Here is a 20,325-nt window from a genome sequence, read left to right as displayed (position 1 = left end):
TCGCAGCCCCTCGGCGCCTGCCGCCCGCCCGCCCCGCGGGCCCCTCGGCTCTGACGCCTTGCTGCGCCCGGCGCTGTTCCAGCGCGGGCGGAGAGTTGCTCCGTTACTTTGCCCGCCGCCACCGGGTCGGTTCGCTGAAATAAAACCGAGCGCGGTGGAGCCGCCGAGGTGAGCAGGTGGCGAGAGCACGAGGCGTTTGTTTTGCCGGCTTTACRCCTCCCTCCCCGCCGTCGCCCTCCTTCCTCCGCTGCTGGGAGCTCGGGCTCTGCGGGGAAGGGGTGCGGGTCTGATTTTTCAGGGGGTTTGGAAGGAGCCTTGGGCCTGTCTCCTGGGAAAGGGCCGTTGAACTTTGGCTACTTAAAAAAATAATAAGGCTGTAAAAGCGGATTTCCAGAACAGATCAGATTATTCTCTCCCATCCTTTTCTGGCTTCTTTTAAATCTGCTTGTGAAGTTTTCAAAATGAACTATATTAAATTTAGAAGAAGCCCAAAGTAAAATTGTAGCCTATATCAGTTTAGCAGGCTGTAAAAATTCAGCAAAACGTTTAAGTGATGTCCAGTCCCATCAAAGACAATGGGATTTAGGCCTGGTTTTGAGTGTTTTACCAAACTAGATTTGAGGTAAACGTAGGCTGTGATTTTTGCCTCTATGTTCTTTTTGAAAGCGACAGTTAATTATTTCCCCCCAGGCAGCTAGGAAGCATGTATTCAAGGTGTACATTTAGCTTTATGGGTGCTTAACATTGATATGGTAAATCTTAAAATTAGCTAACTAAAACTACTAACCTGTGGACATGTGCGGTAGTTCGTACTTTGTAAAGTACCTTTCAGTGCAGATGAAGCAAGAGAACTTCCCAGCACTTTGCTTCACTTCCTGTCCTAAATTATTCTTCTCAGCCACTGTCACCGTCTAGTTATTAACTGGACTGTTCATGGGCAGAGGGCTGGAAGAAGCTAATGTGCAGATGTGAGTTTAATTCTGTGAAATTTGACTTTTTGGCTCAGGCGCAGAAGAGCTGGAACAGCAGCCCGTTAATTGTGTAAGAGCCACAGGAGGCTGGTGAAGTTTGCAGAGTAGGTTTGAAGACAGAAGAGCACAGGCGGGGTAGTTCTGGAGGTAAATGGTTGGATGCTTAGTGGCCTGTCTTGGTACAAAAATCCTCTCTGTCCTCTGCTGATCTGAAAATTCACTTCCAGTCCTGCTGCAAGTGGGAATGTTGCTGATTTGTTGTTGAGTAAAAGGAAACAAATAGTGGAAGTAAGTGGTGAAAGTAGACATGTCCGTTTCATTGTTTTAAAATAATTTGTGTTAACGGTATCACAGATTCCTGGGTTTTAAATGGGAGGCCTTTAAATAAGGATAGTTTTGTTAGGATTTATTGTGTTTTATGACTTGCTGATGTGGAAGAGGCATTATACTGTGTTTTTGAAGGAACCTACAGCTAACTTTCACTGAAGTAATACTATTTTTTTCAGTAATATAACGCTTTTCTGAATGGGGTGATTTGAAAAAGAATTGAAACTTAATTTCAGACTGACATTACATAAGTTTTATGCTTAGGTGTAGTTTACAGTAAGAAAAATGACCTTTAAATGAAACAGTCATGTAAAAATATTAGACCTTAGAAGTTTTTATATGCATTTCATTGGTAAGCCAAAGCTTTACTAATGATACGATAGCTGTGAAAAAGTGAATTGGGTTTTGTTCCACCTCAGGCCAAAACTCGATATGTTACCTTTTAAATCTGGTTTGCAGAGTTTACATTGCTTGTAGCATGAGGCATGCAAAGAACACAATTTGGGTTTTAAATTCCTTCATGTCTGCAAAGCTGGGGAGTTACAAAAATGTTATGTATCTTCTGACTTTTAATATGAGCTGCTTTCTTCAGGAGAAAGGAGGACAGTGTGGCTCAGGTTCTGTAAAGTTTTAACTGTGATTTAGCATATGTTTATGTAACCGAGCAAGCTCAGAGTGCATGATGTTACATGTTTGTACACCTTTGCAAGACCACATTCTGAATCTGGATCCTTCTGTAATTTATAGTCTTTTCAGTCTCTGCAAAAGTTGCCCTGTTAGATGGGCAGCTGACACCTGCAAAAATAAGCGTGGGGAGTGTATATAGTAGAGGAGCCAGGCAACTTTGTCTTTTAGGGTCTAGTTCAGTGTTATTAAAACAAATGGCACCTACACTAAGGTTAGTGCTGTGGGAATATTATGTCAGTGGTTAGCTGAAGTTAAGTGAGGAAGCTGTGTTTCAAACTATGGCAGTTATGTTTCAGAAGAATACAGTGTGCCATGGTTTGCTGAGACTTTCATATTCTGTCTGCAGTATGGAAAGCAAAGACTTCTGTGAGGAGACAGCTGAGGAATTATACATTTTAATTAGCCCCAAAACAATGTTGAAATTCAATTAGGTATGAATAATGAGTTTCAGCATACTGAGAACCGGCTGCGTGTATGTCTAATTTGATGCAAGATTGAGTTACCACTGATCACAAAACTTTAAAAGAACTCTTACGACTTTGGGACTGAAGAGCAAGGGCTGCGGAAGGGGACTGAGCTGCACGGGTAATTGTGCTGGAATGGGGCTTTGTGGATAACTAACTGCTTTATAACTGAGTTGCACAAACAAGGCATTTGAGTCAAGTTGTTTGAGCATGGGGTTGGGAATCGGCAGCCTTGGCATTGGTTTGATGTTTTCCCATGGGATAGTAGCGTGAAGCACTTCTCCTCCTCTGCCTCTATTTCCTTCTCTGCTTTAAAAAAAAACAAGGGGCCTTGAAACTTAGTTATTAATGTGTATGTTCTTGAAATTAGAAGAAGTCTGTCTTCATTAAGCAGGGTTGAAGTTAGTTTGGCTGTATCCTGGATTCTTCAGCACCAATAAATGTGTAAATCCATCTGGATGACATTCTCAAGGAGTCTCTGGTGCCAGAATAAATATACACATAAATATTGTCTTCATGTTTGCGTGTGTGTAAAGGAAAATTTGAAAAAAACACAAGCCTACTGTTGGAGAGACTTGAGAACTGAAAAAATGTAGGTACTTCTTTCATTGTGGTTTGGTCTATAAATGCAATAATGACTCTGGCTGTTTAGGATAGTTTGGGCTAATAACTGAGGACCAATTTTGCAACTGAGCTTTCTGAGCAGTCTGCTTTGTCTACCTGAGTAATGGAAATAAGTCTTGTCCAAGCAGATCAATTAAAGAAATATTCCTGTATGGTTTAGTTTCTGTACTTGACCGATAAGCATGCAGCCTTCGCAGTCATGCTTCCCCTTCTCTGCTCTCAAAAAAGACAGGCAGAATCACCCTTTAATGCCTATATTGGGCAGATACTTGTGACTTTTCAGTCATAAAATTTTTAAGTACATCTCTCTATAAAATGAACTGCCCATGGCCCCAGTGAAACTGGAGTGTTTGAGAGTAGTGATATCAACACAGTTTGATCTAAATAATTCAGTCAAGTACATTCAGGGTATAAGTGCATAAGCCAGTTGGATCTGTTTTTAATTTTCAGTTACTGATGAAAGAAAGAGCACGGTGTTTAAAGCACCGTGTCTATAAATTCCTTGTCTGTGCTCTGACAAAAGTGTGATCATGTCCTGTTTGTGTTATAGCATGGTCCAGTTTTGCTTGCGTAAACTGGATGAAAGCTGTCATGTTCATACCAAACCAATGAAGCTGCATCCCTGCACTTGGCATAATGCGGCTGTAGTTAGCAGAATTTACAAAGCTTTCTCATTGGTTTAGGAAGTAAGTGTGGAGTGAAAGTTAAGAATTGAAACTGTCTTTTCTGCATGGTGAAGTAGCTATGGGGAGAATGGGGCCTGGAGATAAGTGTCCCCTTGTCTTGCCCTCATCTGTATTTGCTGTATCACAGCATCACTGTTTCTTTTATAGATAAGCTACTGTTTTTTTTAGTGTGAAAATACAGTGTGTTGACTGTGTCTTCTACCCACCAATTGTCCATAAAGTTTCTGGGAACGTAATTAGGATTGAGATTTACTCCTGAGCATCAAATCCTGTTGAAATTGGCCAGCAGATTCAGAAGTTCAGAGGTGACTGAGAGAAGARTTTGACATAGGTAGATAGCCCTGGCACAAAGCCTCATTTCTTTTAGAAACCAGACTGAAATACATGTGGGATGATCAGGTCTTTGTGTCTTGTATGTGCTAACACATGGCTCAAAAGTTGCCAGAATGATGGAGTAGCAGGAGGTGGTGCTGCTTGAATTGAGCATCTTAGATTCAGTTTCTGGTTTGCTCTGTGACTTTACTCTACACAAGCTGTGTAACCTGTTCTTTGCTGTTTTTTGTGCTTACTGATTGATATAGCCAGGAATACACATCCAGAGTATTATTCATAATAATAATGTTACTTTCTTGATAATTCTCTTATTTTCCAGTTCGTTTTGGAAGTGGATATCTGCTCAGATTGCAAGACTAACAAGAGGTTAGTGCATAAACATTCCTAATTTTTTAATGATTTGTTTTTCAGCTCTGTGTAGGTGTCCTGTAAGCGCATAGCAATCAGGCAGAGCAGGGTGTATCAAAAGTGTATTCCCCATCCCAGCTATTTTTGACTGTGCTGTGGAGTGCTCCTTTGTTCTCTCCATCTCTCATGCTCTTTCTTTCTCACTTTTATTTTTTTTATACTTAAAATTGTTACATTCATTCTCTGTTGGAACAACACTAATTTTGATGCTTCAAAGTTCCCTGTGGTAAGACATAATCTTCTGTGTGATGGTTTTTAATGGGAAATGGAGACCTCAACTTTAGCATTTTCCTCCAATGATTATAAAACATGCCACTAAGTTTCACTATATTACCATGGAGTAGAAACTATCCCCTAATTGACCTGGATGATCTGAAACTGAGAGGTGAAAGTCAAGGTGAAGTTACAGAAGATGGCTGAGCCAGTCTGACAGCTCACTGCTGCCAAAGGGGGAGGTTTTGCTTCTCTCTCCATCTCTTACCAGTATCCTCCTGTCCTCCTCCCTGGAGTCTTTTTAAAAAAATCTAAGAGATAACGTGTCTTACACACTGCAAGGCCTGTGAAAGATGCATTTGGAATCTCAAACTTGATCAATCAAATCCACCATTTGAATAGCACTAAATAATGCTATGTGTAATATCTAGTACAATGAGTCCCAGTATTCAGATGCTATCAAAATATACATTTTTAATAAGAAATTTTGGATTTCTAGTTGTGTGTTTATCTGTGATTTTTTCCTTTAAATGCTTACTGCAGCCTTGTCTAAACTAGCAGATTTTTGCAACAGATCAGAATGACCAGGTGCTTTGATCTCATAGTCTTTGTGCAAACAGTGAAGTCAATGATTGTAGCAGAAGTAGCTATTCTTCATCCTGGACTCCTGTCTGGGTTCAGCTTTAGTATTTTAACATTGCATTTCTCATCAGAAATGAACCTTGCTTTTTCTTGTTCTTTGTTTTGCCATAGCAGATATTAACCTCAGGTTTTGTCTTTTGCTTTCATTTGCCTGTTATAGTGCTAAGAGCCCAATTTGGAGGAACCATGGAAGAATCCACTCCACCCACTAAACCCGGGGAGATGAACCCTCACTCTCGCTTTATCATTGGTTCTGTGTCAGAGGATAACTCAGAAGATGAGACTAGCTCCTTGGTGAAACTTGACCTGCTAGAGGAGAAAGAGAGGTCTTTGTCTCCTGTATCTGTCTGCTCGGATTCCCTTTCAGATCTAGGACTTTCTAATGCTCAAGATAGCCTGGCAAGTCATATGAGGTATGGGTAAAAATAATACTCTGATCCAGTCTTCAGACTTCTTACCCCATCCATTCCAAAGATACTCCTTGCAAGTTGAAAACTAATTTCACTTGCCTTTATGTCCAGGTTCTGGGTTTATATTCAAGTGTTTTTACTGTGGCCAGATGTCTTCTGTCATTCTGTTTCAAAATGACCTCTTGTGTGTTTACCAGCAGCATCTATTTTCCATTGGGTTTAATGAAACATCTGTGTCTAAATTCCTTAAGCACTTTTCAGAAATATCAACTGTTGAGTATTGTGATGGGTTTCTTTATATTGCCTGTCTCCAAGCTTTCTGAAAATTGAAATGTGTTGACTGATATCTTTAAAGCTGTCAGTTGTGTATGACTTTTGGATGGGTAGTTGGGCCGCGTTTGTTCAGTACACAGGCGTTATTTGCTTATGTTCTCTTTGTGTGGAGTTTGGTGCTTTATGCATAGCCAAAGAATTGACAGTACCCCTGAATAAGATCAGTGACTCCATATAGCATGGAGTGGATGTTTTGGATAGGGAATACTGTTTCTGGATAAAGCAAAGAGTGGCACCCTGTGAAGTGGCAATAAGCCAAGACTGCAGCTCAGGGAGATGTTGGCCTCCCGGTTGGGAGAAGGGCTGTTTCACTCCCACTCCCAATTCCTTGTGGCTCAAATAAGCTGAGGGCAGTTGGGCTTTTTCAGATCATGGTGTTAATGTTTCTTTGTTTTTTACAGTGTTAGTGATTTGCATTTTTACAGTGTTAGTGATTTGCATACTGCTTGGGGTTTTCTCTGTTATAGGCTAGATATTTTTGCTCTACAGCATCTCTGTATGGGTCACAGTTTCTTGGTGGCTGGTCAGTGTTGCTTCACTCTTCCTCATCCCCTCCTTTTGTTTCCCATATTCCCTGAAGTATGGTGTCTAGAACTGCGCACAGTACTGTACCTGAGGCCTTGTCAGAGCGGGGCAGAATGAGGAGATGCCGTATATGAGGAGCAGAAGTCAGTGAGCGATCACCACATGGTGTATTTATATAGTTATCTTGTACGAGGTGTAATGCTTTGTGCTTGTTCCTACTGAATTGCAGCAGTTCATTTCAGGTTACTTTGCCAACTCATCAAGTTCCTTTGGAATTAAATTCTTAATTCCAAAGCATCTGCAGCCATTCCTAGTTTGATGTTAACCTCATAACTAATAAATTAAAAAAGAAAATATTAAACAGTATTGGTATCAGAGCCTTCCCAAAGCCCCACTTGTTACATCCTTCCAGTTTAACAGAACTGTTGCTCACCATCATCTGAGTTTCCAACCACTCCATTGTTGTTTCATGTATACTTTATTTATGAAACTGTAATCCTGGACAGTGTCAAAAGTCTTCCTAAATTCCGAATTTGATGGAACAATTGACTATTCCCTGTTTGTGAGGCTTTTTAGCATGTAAGTGAAGGAAATGTGTTTTGTCTTGTGAAGATTTATCCTTGATAAGTTCTAGCTGGATAAAACTTACTAACTTTTGATGTCCTAGTTGCTTACAAATATGTTCGTGATTATTTGTTCTGGTGCCTTTCAATCTCAGGTTCTCCCAACAGTTCTCCCTGTTGGTCAGAACCAAATCTAGATGAGCTTCCCCTCAAGTTGCTTTTCCTGTCTGTCTCTTTAAAAGCTCTCATCACATGCTGGTAACGTACAGGATGGTCTGAATCCTACCATAGGTCTTTCTGAACAGTCCCTCAGTACCACCAATTTGTTGCTCTGGAAGAAACTGTTAGTTCCAAAAATGCTTCTGCTTTTTATGGACCTCTATGAATGATACTGTATCCCTTTATTTTTCTTTTTAGTATTTTCCCAGGACTCGGTTTGTCTGTCATCTGTTATTTCCTGAACTTTACAAGTGGTGGCTAAATCCTTGATAAACAAAGCAACCCTCTCCTTTTTCCTCTGCTATCTTTCATGAATAAGATGTGCCTTTCTCTATTAGTGTTGCAGATTTTTTTAAGGAGTCCATTGGTAATGCAGGTAGATGTTTATAACTGTGTGATCAGCTGAACCTTTAAGCTTGTTCTTCTGTTTTTCAGGTTGCTTTGCTTGTGCAGATTAAGTAATTTTAATCTGTCTTTTTAGTGGTGGTACCCTGCCACTTTAAGGAGACAGTCTCTGAAAACAAATAGTAGCAAACTCTTTGGGATGGGGGCGGAAGGGGCGTAGTAGTCCATAGTTTACAGAGGTGTTTTGATCATCCTGACGGACACTTCTAGCCAGCTGGCAGTAATATAACAGATATACAATCTTAAAACAAATTTAAAGAAGATTACCTTTCCAGTGACTTAATTCCAGCATTTCCAGTTGTATTAATTTGGCAGCACAAAAGGTGGTTTTGAAGCAGGAAAAGATCAAGTCCTGTAACTGTATACGTTTTGGGGTCAGAAGAAACTGGGTGACTGCTTAACCATTAGGTGTGGAAATACAGTAGGAGAACAAGAAAAATCAAGGTTCAGCAATGTCTGCCTGTAACTTCTAGGACGCTGCCTGGCATCAGAGAGCTTTAATGCAATAGGTGTGCAACCTTGAGTACTTCTATTGTAACTTGCTTGCTTTGGCACCCTCTTTTGAGGGTACTTGACTTTCAATTAAATTGGAGGGATGTGCCAATTCAAATAAACGAAGTCACAGCATTAGGCTGTTTTTCTAAGATAAAGTACAGTGAATTGAAATAGTTTTCCGGGATGGTAGTCCCTTTCATCAAAAGATTTCCAAATAATGTTTACAGATGGAGAAACTGAGACGCAGACAAGTTAAACAACTTGCCTGAAGTCACTCTGGGACAGTAAATTGATGAAACTCAGGTATTCTTGCATCTAACTTTCTTTTGGTATTCAGTAAATTGCAACTCCTTCTACAGTGACAGAGAGAAATTCACGGGGAGTTGTGTGCAGCACTGGTCAAACAAGGTGTGGGTTCAAGGGAACATGCCTTTTAGTCGTGAGGAGGTTGCCAGAAATCTTTCCATTCGCAGGGCTGCAGGTGCCCTGGTTTGTTCTGCAGTTCCACACAGGAAACTTCAGCTAGCTAACYGTGGGGATAACTTGTATTTGAGGTGAGGTTTGCGGCAGAGAAGTCCTTCTCAGGCAACAGTTATATCTAAAATACACAACTGAGTCAGCTGAAAAAGGGTTTGTGAGTGTGCCTGACCTATCGTTTTACCTCTTCTTAAAGCATGTTAGACAGTGAACCTGTTGCTCTGATGGCTAGAGAAAAGGCATTTCCTCCTATAACACAGGAAAGCTGGAAGGTAGGGTTGTCAGCCATCGATCAAGTTGGGTTTTTTGCCTCTGATACTCCAGATCACTGGAGTGTAGACAGTTACACTTCCTTTCTCCTCCAAACACCATTTTGTTGCTTTTTGGAGGCTGACTGTGAGCCTGTCTAATCCATCCTGTAATACACCGTGCCAGCGACTGTTAGTATCTTTCATGCAGTGGCTGTTCCAGCACTTATCCTGACATCCTAAGCAGATTTCCTTCTCTCTGGGGAGCATTCTGTCAGTATTAAAATGACTTTGCTAATAGAAGTGCTCTTCCTTGGTCGTCAGATAGCACTCTTGAACTGGCCTGTTCTCGCTATTCTATAAAAAAGAAACTCGCCGAAGCAGAGGTCAGATTAATTGTCTTTGTGAAACATGCTGGAGCCTCTGCTGCCAGGATGGGAGGCCAGCCGTCGCCGGCACCCTGAACCTCGTGGCAGTCATGCTTCGCATCTGATAGCCTTTTAAGCCTCTCTTCCTGTTGTAGCAGGCACTTCTGCTTCTTTCTTGCTTTCAGACCCCAATAAACAGCAGCAGCACGCTGTCAGTTCGTTCAGCACAGGTTTTGGTAGGCTGCTGGGGGGGTTAGATGGTATGGCTTGTGTTCAGCACCTGGGACTTTGTAGGTCTCCTGTCTGAGCTGGAAAACATTGCTGAGATCCTTATCGTCTGATGGGGTTGTGATGTCTAATCGATACCTCCTGACCCAGCTTTGGGTGGTCTGTATGCCAACTCATGTTTCTTCATTTGAGCACGCAGAGTGTGTGTGCATGCTGTGCTCTTCCATCTATCACCTTATTGATCTTGTTAAGTGTTTATGCTATTGCTAAAGACAGTCTTGCTGGGACAGGTTGTACAATATATGCTTCCATACTGCTAGATATCTATGATGACCTTTGATTGTGCCAGTTGGCCACTAGTTTATGAGCTTGAGAAATTCATGATCTGATAATGATCTTTAAATAGGTATACAGCACATCAACGTTTAACAAAAATTGTATGTTGGAAACATAACCATGAAGATTAAACTATTCTGATTCTTTTCTTGCTTGTAGATGTGCCTTATTTAAAGAGCACCAGCAATAAAAATCACGTAATATTTTTTCTCACTCCGTTACTTATAGCATCTAAGATCAAAAATGAGTGTCCTTAAAGAATACTCTACTCATAAACATTTTATATCAAAAAAGTTGCTCTGTTGCATTTGCACCTGTAGATAGTGAAACTAAACATATTGTTTTCTTCCTAATCTTTTTACTTCCAAGGATAACTGAGATGTCTTTGAGTTCAGAAGTTTCCATCAGCACTTCCAGCTGCAGGCCGCAGTCCCGTTCTGATACGGTGTGTGTTGTGTAGGGAGCCCCTAGCCAGTTGCTATGTTCCTTCTGAAGTTTCAGCGGTGGATTAAGTAACTTTTCTATAAATGCCCCTTGGAAAGTACTTCAGATCTGTTGTTTAATAAATTGTTCTTGACTATTACTAGATATAATTCCCAATTTTAAAGATGGCATGTTGTATCAAATCCTTGTTTAAAATAGGATAAATTCCACATGCCTTCTGGTATTTATACATCAGGGCTCTGATTTCATAAGCAATGAAACGAGTGTACAAAGTCACCTGACAATCCCCTTGGATCAACTGAAAGTCAAATCTTTTAGAAGTAGCTCAACTGTTACCTCTGATATTGCACCCACAGAGAATTTAGCCCTTAGTACTTAACACTATTTGGACTTCTCGATGAATAGTCTCAATAAATTATTGAGATGTGGAAAAAGAGCTAATCATCCATTAAAGTCATTTTGGAAGGAGGCCTCAATTTTAGTCTTGAGAGTAGTGTATTAACTGTGCCCGGCCTGGCACTTGGACAAGATGCCTGGCTGGAAATCAGTCTTAGAAGGATTGCACAGAATGTTAGAAAATAGAGGAGCCTCTTGAGTTTGTTTTGAATTAAAAATAATTCCTTCCCAGTCCAGCTGTTTATGGTTAGGAGATAAAACTATAGGGTATTGATCCTGTAAAAATCATGAGTGCCTGTGTAATTTTATGCACAAATGTGTACAGTACATAAAACTACATGTGTGCTTTAGTGTCAGCAGGGCTGAAGCTTTCACTGACTGGCCCAGCTGCATCAAAAAGCATTTTTTCCTTTGCTGAACTGATTCCTTCCTGTTCCAGGTTTTCTCCGGGCTCCTGGCTTTGGGGCCACTACTTGAATCGAAGGCTCCTCCTCTTAATCTGCTCGCTGGGCTCTCAGTTGCCATGGTGCTGCTGAGGTTTTTGTGTAGGRAGACTTGCCTCAGTGTGCGTCTCGCAGACCAGAAGGCCATTAATGAAACTGGAATCGCGTGCTGCTTTCTGAGACTTCTTATTCCCTTTGCATACGGTGAATTGCCGTTGGCTCAGCAGATGCAGGAGAGCGATACTGTTGCATGTTTCTGCATGTCATGGAAGTRAAGCTGTGCGTCTTTAAGGAACCCCTGCCAAAACAAGGGATTGATTTTCACCCCTTTTTTCACCATAACTGCCAACGAGTGTTGCTGTGATTTATATTATGAGTTTCATTCACTTGGAGAAAAAAAACTAGATTTCCCCTTTGTTTACGTTCTTCTTGCTTTTTGGTTCTTGGGCATTATTTTAAACAGTATTGAGAAATACTGTAAAGTTATTGTTAACATCGGGGAAAAAACGTTTTAAATTTTGGGATTTAAGCTGTATTAATTAGGAGCCTAATTTAGGACCCAGAAAAATGGATGAAAAATTTGTGGATCAGCTTCGGATCAACTCCTATATCTGTTGAAAAGGAGGAAGCTTGTCACTTATTTTGTGTTCTTAGCTGATCCTAGCTGTTGCTGGTTATAGTAATATTCAGTGAACTTTAATTTTTTTCTTTGTGTGCCACCCCCCCCTTTTTTTTTTGTAAATTGGCAGCAATCTTCTCTGCAAGCACCCTGTTTAGTCAACAAATACACTTTAAAGTGCTTTTCATCTGCATACATCTCAAAAGTAGTGTTCTTATTTTGGTCTTCGAGGTGTTTTACTCCCTCCTCTGTCCACGGTTATTGCACGGGAAATGTCAACTCTAAATTCAGTAACTTGTTGGAAGACTTTTGCAAAGATTAGCTAGCTGAGATACCACAGCAGTGACAATGTCTCCTACTTACTTACTTAGCTGATATTTCTAATTAAAAAGATAACGAAGTATTTTTGCCCTTATCTAAATACTTCAGGGCCTGCTCCTGCGTTTGCTGAATGCCCTCGCTTTTCACCCGGATCAGGACCTGTAGCAAAAGCATTCAAAAGTAAGTGCTTTTGCAGCATCCCCTCACAGCCTACTGCTTGTGCTTTCAGTGGCTACAGGAGGAGCTCTCAATGAATTTAGGCTTGCTACAAATCTCAGAGAAAAGGAGGTGTCATTAAACCTCTTTTAGGTAAGGAAAGCGAAGAATCTCCTGTCTAGGGAATATCTTGGATCTCCTGACTCCACTCTGTGTCTGTAAGACTAGTAGCTGAAATGGGCCGCACCATGCTTTCTGTACAGGATTTTCTTACATTAGGCAAAAACTTTCACTGGTCCATTTTACTCAAAACTCTTCCTCCTCTGCCCCTTAATTCTGATTGTTATGAAAGATATAAACATTCCCTCTTTCACACAGGCCAGATCTGAGGTTCATATTTGAAGTTGCTCTGTCAAAGAGCATTGGAAAGGTACCTTGCAAAAGACTTTGGTTCCACTCCCTTCTCTGTTGCAGAATTTTATTGTTCTTGTTATTAATTTAAACTAAACTTTTGTCTTGGTGGTAAGACTTGACCTGGAGAATGTTAGGCTGGTATTCCAGGCACACGTGGGAATCTGTACTTCATGATGGTGTAAAAGTAACGATCTTCCAGTATTTTGTGGCTTTAGGAACTGCAGTATGGATGGTGTTTAGATTTAATTTGTCTATTTATTTGATAGACGCTTGGATTTACTGCCAAGCTAAGGTGTGGTGGTTTTTTTGAGAGGTGGAAATTTGGTGCCATGGGTCAAAGCAGGAAGGGCATGATGAAGAAATGGCTTCTGAAGGATAATTTGAAGGAGAGGGAAGGGGTTTGGAGCATGCAGCATGCTAGAGGCTCGTCAAGCATGAGAATGCATAAAGGAGAGCACAGAATGCCTTGGAAGCAACAGTCAAGGGGAACGGGTCAAGGACTATGCAAAAGAGCTTCAGGAGTGAAGTGGTTTTGATTACATCATGTAAGTGTGTGATTCAGAGGAGCTCAGTGAGCTTTTAGATCATCGGGCTCTGGAGACGAACTCTCTCCCTCCCATAATAACAAATGTGACGTTGCTTTGGAGCTCACAAGGAACACCGGTGACTTGGTGTGCGTGTCCTGTGGGTATGGTCCAGTCTAAAATACATGTGATATGACAGATAAAAAGCCAGATGTGTGATTTTGGAAGAGAAAATATCTGACAAACAAGTGCTTAAACTCTGTACCTGTTGCAGCTGCAGTACTTGGCTATTTGAGAGGAGTCCTAGTTGAGAAGCTTGTGCAAATTTGGGCCCTGTAATTTTGGAATCAAAGCTGCTGTTTCAGGCTATAGACCTTCCTTGATCACTGTTCAAAATGTGCGTTAGTGTGAATGTGATCAGCCAGAGAGCAGGGATAGGGGTGACGTGTTTTGTGTTGTGTTCTTTATTGAATTTAGCTTCAGTCTTTGGGCAGAGATGAGATTAGTCTCATTTTGTTTTGATTTATAGGCTGAAAAACTGATTCCTGGCAGTATCTGCATTCAGGGCAACAATTCTGTCTCTTTAAGGTTGAAGGAAAAAAGCTGCACTTGAATAAGTCCAGATTGCTGCCTCCCTGTACCTGCTACCYGAAGCATAGTCGGTTGTGTGCTCCAGCTACAGAATTCTGCATTGCTTGCTGGGTTGCATATACGCTTGCTCTTTCTGTCTGCCTCTTTGCAGAATAGGTTGCAAGGGCAGATTTATAGGTTGCCAGGGCAGATTTAAAACTGAAGTAGATCTTAGGGATGCTTCAACTGCATTTAAGTCTAAGTCTTACCACCCAGGTCAGATACATCTCTGCATCAGCACTTATGTATTTACAAACAAAAGCATGAATTGATGATCAGAACTGCTCTCCCCCCACGTTAGTCCTCTTCCTCCTTAGTCCTTTACAGGCCTAATATGGGGGGGGGCGGGGGAAACAACCCTTTCTCTGCGTGTGTGTGTGTGTATGTGTGTGCGCTGCAGTCTCCTTAAGACTGCCTTTCAAACAAGCTAGCTAATGCATCACTGCCTTTGGAATAAACTGCTACGTCACTGGTAGCACTTGGCATGTTACAGTGCTGGGATCAATGCAGGCTCCTAGCTGCGATGTGCGTCAGGTATGTGTCTATAACGAATGCTTTTTTTTTTTTTCTTAGAGGCTAGAAGGGAAGAGAATAGCGAAGGCCTGCCTTTTGTCGAGCAGCAGGCCCGGGTCTGAAGAGGGGGGTGGCTTTCGTACGTTGGCTGCCGTTTGCGTTCTGAGTAGTATTATGTTTAGGAAATGAGCTTTCTAGAGCATGTGCGTATTTGGTGGTGGGTATTATATCAGAGTGACACATCCTTGTGCAGCGTGTTTCTGTAGGGGTGTTGCAGCAAGTCATGTCCATTGATCTGGTAGCAGTGATTTCAGCTGGTAGCAGGCATGATTGATATTTTTAACCAATGCTGAAACTGCTCCTCTAAAATCAAGCTGTGCATAGCTGTAGGGTTTGTTTCCTTGCAGCTACACTGGTTTGAAACTGGATTGGGGGCTGTGGGTAGTCTTTTTGGAACAGAGGCAAATATTTGGGAAATGGGTTTCAAAAAAACTGTCTGAAAAATAAAATTTCAGTTCCACAGTGTGTGCGTAGGGGTATGTGTGTGTATATTTATATATATAAAAATTTTAATCTTGAATCAGGATTAAAAACTGAGGAAACTTAATATCCTGCAAGTATTTTATTTTGGAAATGATGGAATATACCATTTTCTCTATGAATTGCATGCCCTATAGAGTCACTGAAAGTCTGGTGGGTTTTGGTGGTCCTGTTTAGTGATGACCAGTAGAAAAAGCAACATACGTTTTATCCAGCTGAGTCCACGGGTCCTGAAGTCTCTCCCGTTATGACCACCTGGTTGGAGCTGGTCAGGAACACCCTGGTCAGATGGTGGCTCTGGGGGTCTCCCGCGGAGACAAAGGGGAAGCGGGAGCCTGGAAGGGAGGGCAGACTCTGATGGCTGGAGTCGTGCACGGGGGCAGGAGCTGGTTGCCAAACGCAACCAGCGCTGGCAAGTCCTTCAAGACGAGCTGCTCTGTCCTGTACACTTCTGTTTTAAAATGAGTTAAATGGGAAATTTCTGACATACTTCCTAGATGGGCAGTCTGAACAATTCTTCAGTCAAAGAGGAAGCAAAGGCTGACGGGTGAGGAGGCATTTAGTTACCATGCGGATATATAATGTGCCTCRATACAACCTGTTTGTTTTTGTTTGTTTGTTTTTTTTGTTTTTATCCGAGAGCAAAAGGAAAGTATAGAGCTGGAAGGGATCCCAAGAGTTATCTGGCCTGTCCTTTGCCCCAAGATAGGGTCACCTGTATGGTACACCAGTCTGGATCAGAGGCTGCGCCAACCTGGCTGTAAAACCTTTAATAATGGATGTTCCCCAAGCACCCTAGACGACCACTTTGTCCACTGCTTTAATTATCAGTCCCACTGAAAAGTTCTTCTAACATGTTCTCCTTGATATAGTTTAACTCCATTTCTTCCCATTTACAGTGGACATGAATTAAAAATTGTTCCTATCCTCTTTTCCTGTATTTGAAGACCGCCGTTAGGTGTCCCGTCAGTCTTGCTTTCTCTGGAGTTGACAGTCCTTTCACTCTTACCTCCTGGGCTTTGCTTCCTGGGGTAACTAGACCCCTGATCACTGCCACCTGCTCTTGGCCTGTGTCCCAGACTGCTCCCAGTGCAGGGGGGAGCAGGAATCCTGTATTGCGTGTCCTCCATCTGACACTCCTGGTCACCGATTCCTCTGCAAGAGTTATAGAACAGCGTGGTGTTGAAGCAAGTCCAGTGTATGATGCGCGGTAAGTTGTGGCTTCTCTCCTGCAGCCTTCCAMCGTGTGAGCCACAGTGGGACGGGATGCCGTGTGTTTTGTGCCTGTGTGTGCCTGTAGCAGGARCGGAAGTCCCCGGTCTGTTTGTGCTTGGGGGGGGATTGCTTGTTTACACTCTGTTCTTTCCCCAGTGTCTCTTGTCCGCTCTCTGGTCAGGAGATCTCTTTCCACTGGTACTTCCTTCTTCACTGCCACGGTGTGTCGCTGTCCCCCTTTACCCTTCTCCTGACAGTGCCTGAAGAAATTGGATCCACACACAACTGTGTGCCTGCACTGTATCAGACACGTGGCACTTTGTTGTTCCTTGCTTATCACATCTGCCTATTCTTAGTTCCCTGTCTGCTGCAGTGGCCTCACCTCGCTCTTCAGRGCTCTGCGTTGCTTGCTGTCATCGTATTAATGTGACTTTCTCCTCTGGGTGCATGCTCATTTTTTGAGTGATCCTTGGATGACTGTATAGGTGTTGCTCAGGCCCTTGGAATGTGCGTGCAACAGGTAAGGGCTGTGCTACCTGGATACGGCCCTATGCTAGGACAGACCCAAACGTTGTGAAATTTTGAAGTGTAATCCAGTTGCTGTGTCTAGTTCTGATCCAGGTTTGAACAAGGTCTCTGTTCATTACGGTATTGCTGCATTCATTTCCCTCGCTCATCCTGCCTCCCCTCCCCAAAGTTTAACATTTAGCTTCTTGTATGTGCTTAATACTGAGTAAACATTCTTCCTCCCTCCAGTGGCGGTGKGGACCTGCAATGCTGGAGTACCTTTGTTTGTGAGACTATTTATCCTTATAACACTCAGAGTGATCTCATCTCCATGTTATAGGTAGAGAAACTGAGGCACAGAGAACCTAGGTGACTTGTCCAGGGTGTCCCAGCTTCCAGGCTGGGCTCCAGCGTGGTCTGTTGTCTCGTGTCTGGGTCACTGCTATGCTCTGTGGCTGCACAGACCGTGCATCTGACTTTCCTCACTCCGCTTCTGGAACGCTTTCCTTTTCACCTCCCCAGCTCCTGTGAAAATCTGGTATGAAATCTTTTATGTTGATTGAGTTCTTAGGGCTAACTGGCCCCTGAACAAAGCTGACTGCTGAGGAGGTGCTTGCCGGCTCCCTGTGCAGTTCAGCGTCCGGCGGAGCGGTGTTGCTCCACGTGCCGATGGGCTCCGCAGGCGGCGGGGAGGCTGCGCGAGCTCCGCTTCCCTGCGCGAGCCCGCTGCRGGGAGCGTGAGCTGGGGCCGACCGCTGCTGTGCAAAGCCGCTTTGCAGCGCGCGGGCTGCGGCAGCAGAGCTGCGTTAAGCCTGGTTACATAACCTGTAGATCGGTTTCTYGCTTTCCTGATCAGCTGCTTTCCTCTGGATGCAGAACAGCGAAGCTGCTACCCTCTCCGAGCGCGCACGCTGCGTCACAGGAAGAAAGAGTGGCGGAGAGAGCGGGTGGTGGGAAGCAAGGGACAAAGGTTAAAAGATTGAAGCAATCAGGGAAGCGCCACTGCCTCGCGGAGAGCCGTATGAATGCAGGAGGCTCTCTGCAGCTTTCCTCTGCTGGGTTTTGAGCTGCAGCGTTGGGGAAAAAAATAGCAACAGCTAACACAGATGAGCCGTAAGCAAAAATAAAATCTGGTAATTCCTTTACTGAGACAGCATGGAGGATTCTGCAGATGAGAGTCAGGAAATGAGATATCACATGCTGCAAAGGTAAGAATTCCTGGTATAATTGTCTCCTGAGAGCAGCATCTGTCTTGGACTGAGGTGATTGGGCACTCTGTACTGGAAATCTGTGCAGATATTTTTCCATGTTAATTTTACCTTAACTGGAGAGATTTCAGGAAGATATCTGTAAAGGTATCTGTGCCTGCAGTCTCCAAGAAAGGTGCTAGACTACACTGTAGTTGGGAAATAAGTGTTAAAAAAGTTTGAGTTTCTGCACGACTTTTAACCTCTAAAACATAAGGATAGATTAGTATTTAGAAAGTTGCTACCTAACAAAACACTGCAGTTGTGACCTGGTGAATAATAGGGATGGCTGTTACTAACTCAGCATTTGTCCTGTTTTGTTTAGGGCTCAGTGTTCTTTCTTCCTTGCTGCCCTGCTTCTCCCTCATTTTATCCTGCAAAAACAAAAAAAAATCTCTCCTTCTGTCTTGATTATAATGTGCAGTCTGTAATTATTAGTAAATAAACTTAATGTTCTTGGTATACTTCCCATCACAAATTAAACAGAACTCCACTTGCTTATAAACAAGTATTTGTACTTTATTCTGCATGATGCAGTTTTGTTGTTTTGTTTGCATGATCCGGTTTTGTTGTCATTTTATGTGTAGCAGTATTGTGTAGTAACTTGAGGTTGGCAGGATAGTTTGTATTCATCCATAGCCACAGATTCTGACCCCGAGATTTTTATCTTTTTCTGTTTTTTCCTGAAGCTGCTCTCAGTAAACGTGTAATGATTGACCTGTCTCATTTATTTGTTGGACTGCGCTTCTTCCTTGCCATGCCGTAGATTCTGACCCTCTTTCGAAAGACATGAGTTTAGTAGAACTTCAGCCTCACCTACGTCTTTCCTCTCTTTCTTGGCTGTTGGCCCTGTGCTTAAATTTCTGGGCGGGGATTTTCAAATAGCAGTTAGTAAACCCTTGCTGATAGGGGCAAATGTTAAGTACGATACCGTCTCTGAAGTGCAACTCCCTGGAAGAAGGGAAAGTATGCAGCGGAAGTACCCACCCACGTAACTTGTTCTTGTGCCCTTCCCTGGGCATCAGCTAGCAGCATTCTCTGGGACACGTTACTAGGCTGGATATACTTTGGTTTGACCTGGTACAGACATTCTTTTACTTTTAAATGTCATACAGTGTCACTGGGAGATGTTCATCTGTCTGGCTTATTTATGGCTTTTTTTGAAAATCACCATCTTACTCTTGTTTCTCCTGTCTGTTACCTTTATTTCTCCCACTCTTGGCTTTGTGGATGGCTTCAAGGTCTCTCTCACTGTGCTTAGAACAGGTTTTCACTCAAAATTTGCTTTCCTTGCAAGACTGTCATTACTTAAGGCTCTTCACCAGCAAGATCACTTGTCATGGGAATATCTCATGTGTGCGTGAGATAGGTTGACGTGTTAATGCAGAATGTTGGACCTGAATTTCAAATGCTGCAACTATGCTTTCTTACTATTCTGGAAGTCTTCACAAAAGTCAGGGCCCCACTTCAGCGGGACCTTTCAGCCAAAGTAGATGGCATGCACAAAGGAGAGGAGGAAGGGAATATCCCCTTCATTCTGTCTGCGGTAGATAAACATGCCTTTACGGTCGGATCTGGATGCTGATCTTGCCTTACCTGAAAGATCACCTTTCCTTTCTAGTACAGTTCTTGGTTGGTTATACCAGGATTTGGCATATATCTTTTCAGATATGTTGTTTTGGTTGATCTGAATCAAGATCCTGTTCATTAATGTGTCTTGCAAAGCGCAGCATAGTCTTGTTAGTACTGTAAAAATTAACAGGAAAGACTAGTAAGAGAAAAGTCTGTTTTTAAACCAGATACAGAAGCCCAGAATGAACTGTAGCTAGTACTAGGAAGCTTTTTAGCCAAAGTACTGGTCTGTGGCGTTACCGTGCTTGTGATGAACAGTTAAAGAGGGTCTTCATTCCAGCTAGACAAATCTTTATTATATCTGCAGGCTGTTTATGAGGGGAACTTGAAGGGGAATCTGTGTGTTTCTTCGCAGGCTGTTATCAAGTACCTCTRACAGCGGCTTATTCAAGCCAGGATGCTCCAAACCTCCTTACAGGGCAGTAAACCTAGCGGATACAGCTCTCGGGCTACCTCGATTTCCTGGCCGTGTTCAAAAGCAGACCTCTAGATGTTGTATGTGGTTTGTCCTTGGGTTTGTTTCCCTTCCTGCCCCAGCAATTCTGCTCATTTTCTGCCCGTCTCRTCCCAGTTCCCAGTGGAGTTGCTCAATGGTATCAGCCCTTCAGCAGCTGACCAGGCCAGAGGTGGTGGCTGTGTTTCCCATGGATGCAGGGCACGAGTGGCTAGTGGGGACAGACACAGCTAGTTACACAGCTACTCACATGGCACTGACCCTCCTAGGGTATGCGCCTCTGCAAAGCATTAAGTAATTCTTGAAAT

At 42.7% G+C, this 20,325-nt stretch overlaps 1 protein-coding gene across 9 annotated transcripts in view; it reads left to right on the top strand.

Moving 5' to 3' along the window:
• Nucleotides 1–1,056: 1,056 nt before the first annotated feature.
• Nucleotides 1,057–20,325, top strand: part of ACACA (acetyl-CoA carboxylase alpha) — a 148,388-nt gene continuing 129,119 nt past the window's right edge. For 4 of the 9 annotated variants that reach the window (XM_026081552.1, XM_026081550.1, XM_026081551.1 and 1 more), the window contains exons 1-3: nt 2,870–3,041; nt 4,412–4,458; nt 5,516–5,768. In XM_026081552.1, coding sequence (XP_025937337.1) covers nt 2,890–3,041; nt 4,412–4,458; nt 5,516–5,768 — 452 coding nt within the window. In that variant the 5' untranslated portion in view covers nt 2,870–2,889. Of the gene's footprint in view, nt 1,260–2,851; nt 3,042–4,411; nt 4,459–5,515; nt 5,769–20,325 lie in introns of those variants that run through there. The other 5 variants (XM_026081554.1, XM_026081553.1, XM_026081557.1 and 2 more) reach the window with 5 other exon arrangements.

This window comes from Apteryx rowi, unplaced genomic scaffold (genome assembly GCF_003343035.1).
Source record: "Apteryx rowi isolate R43461 unplaced genomic scaffold, aptRow1 scaffold_554, whole genome shotgun sequence".
In the NCBI taxonomy this organism is placed as follows: Eukaryota; Metazoa; Chordata; class Aves; order Apterygiformes; family Apterygidae; genus Apteryx; species Apteryx rowi.
Note: the sequence above shows the minus strand (reverse complement) of the source record. Positions and strands in the feature narration are given on the sequence as shown.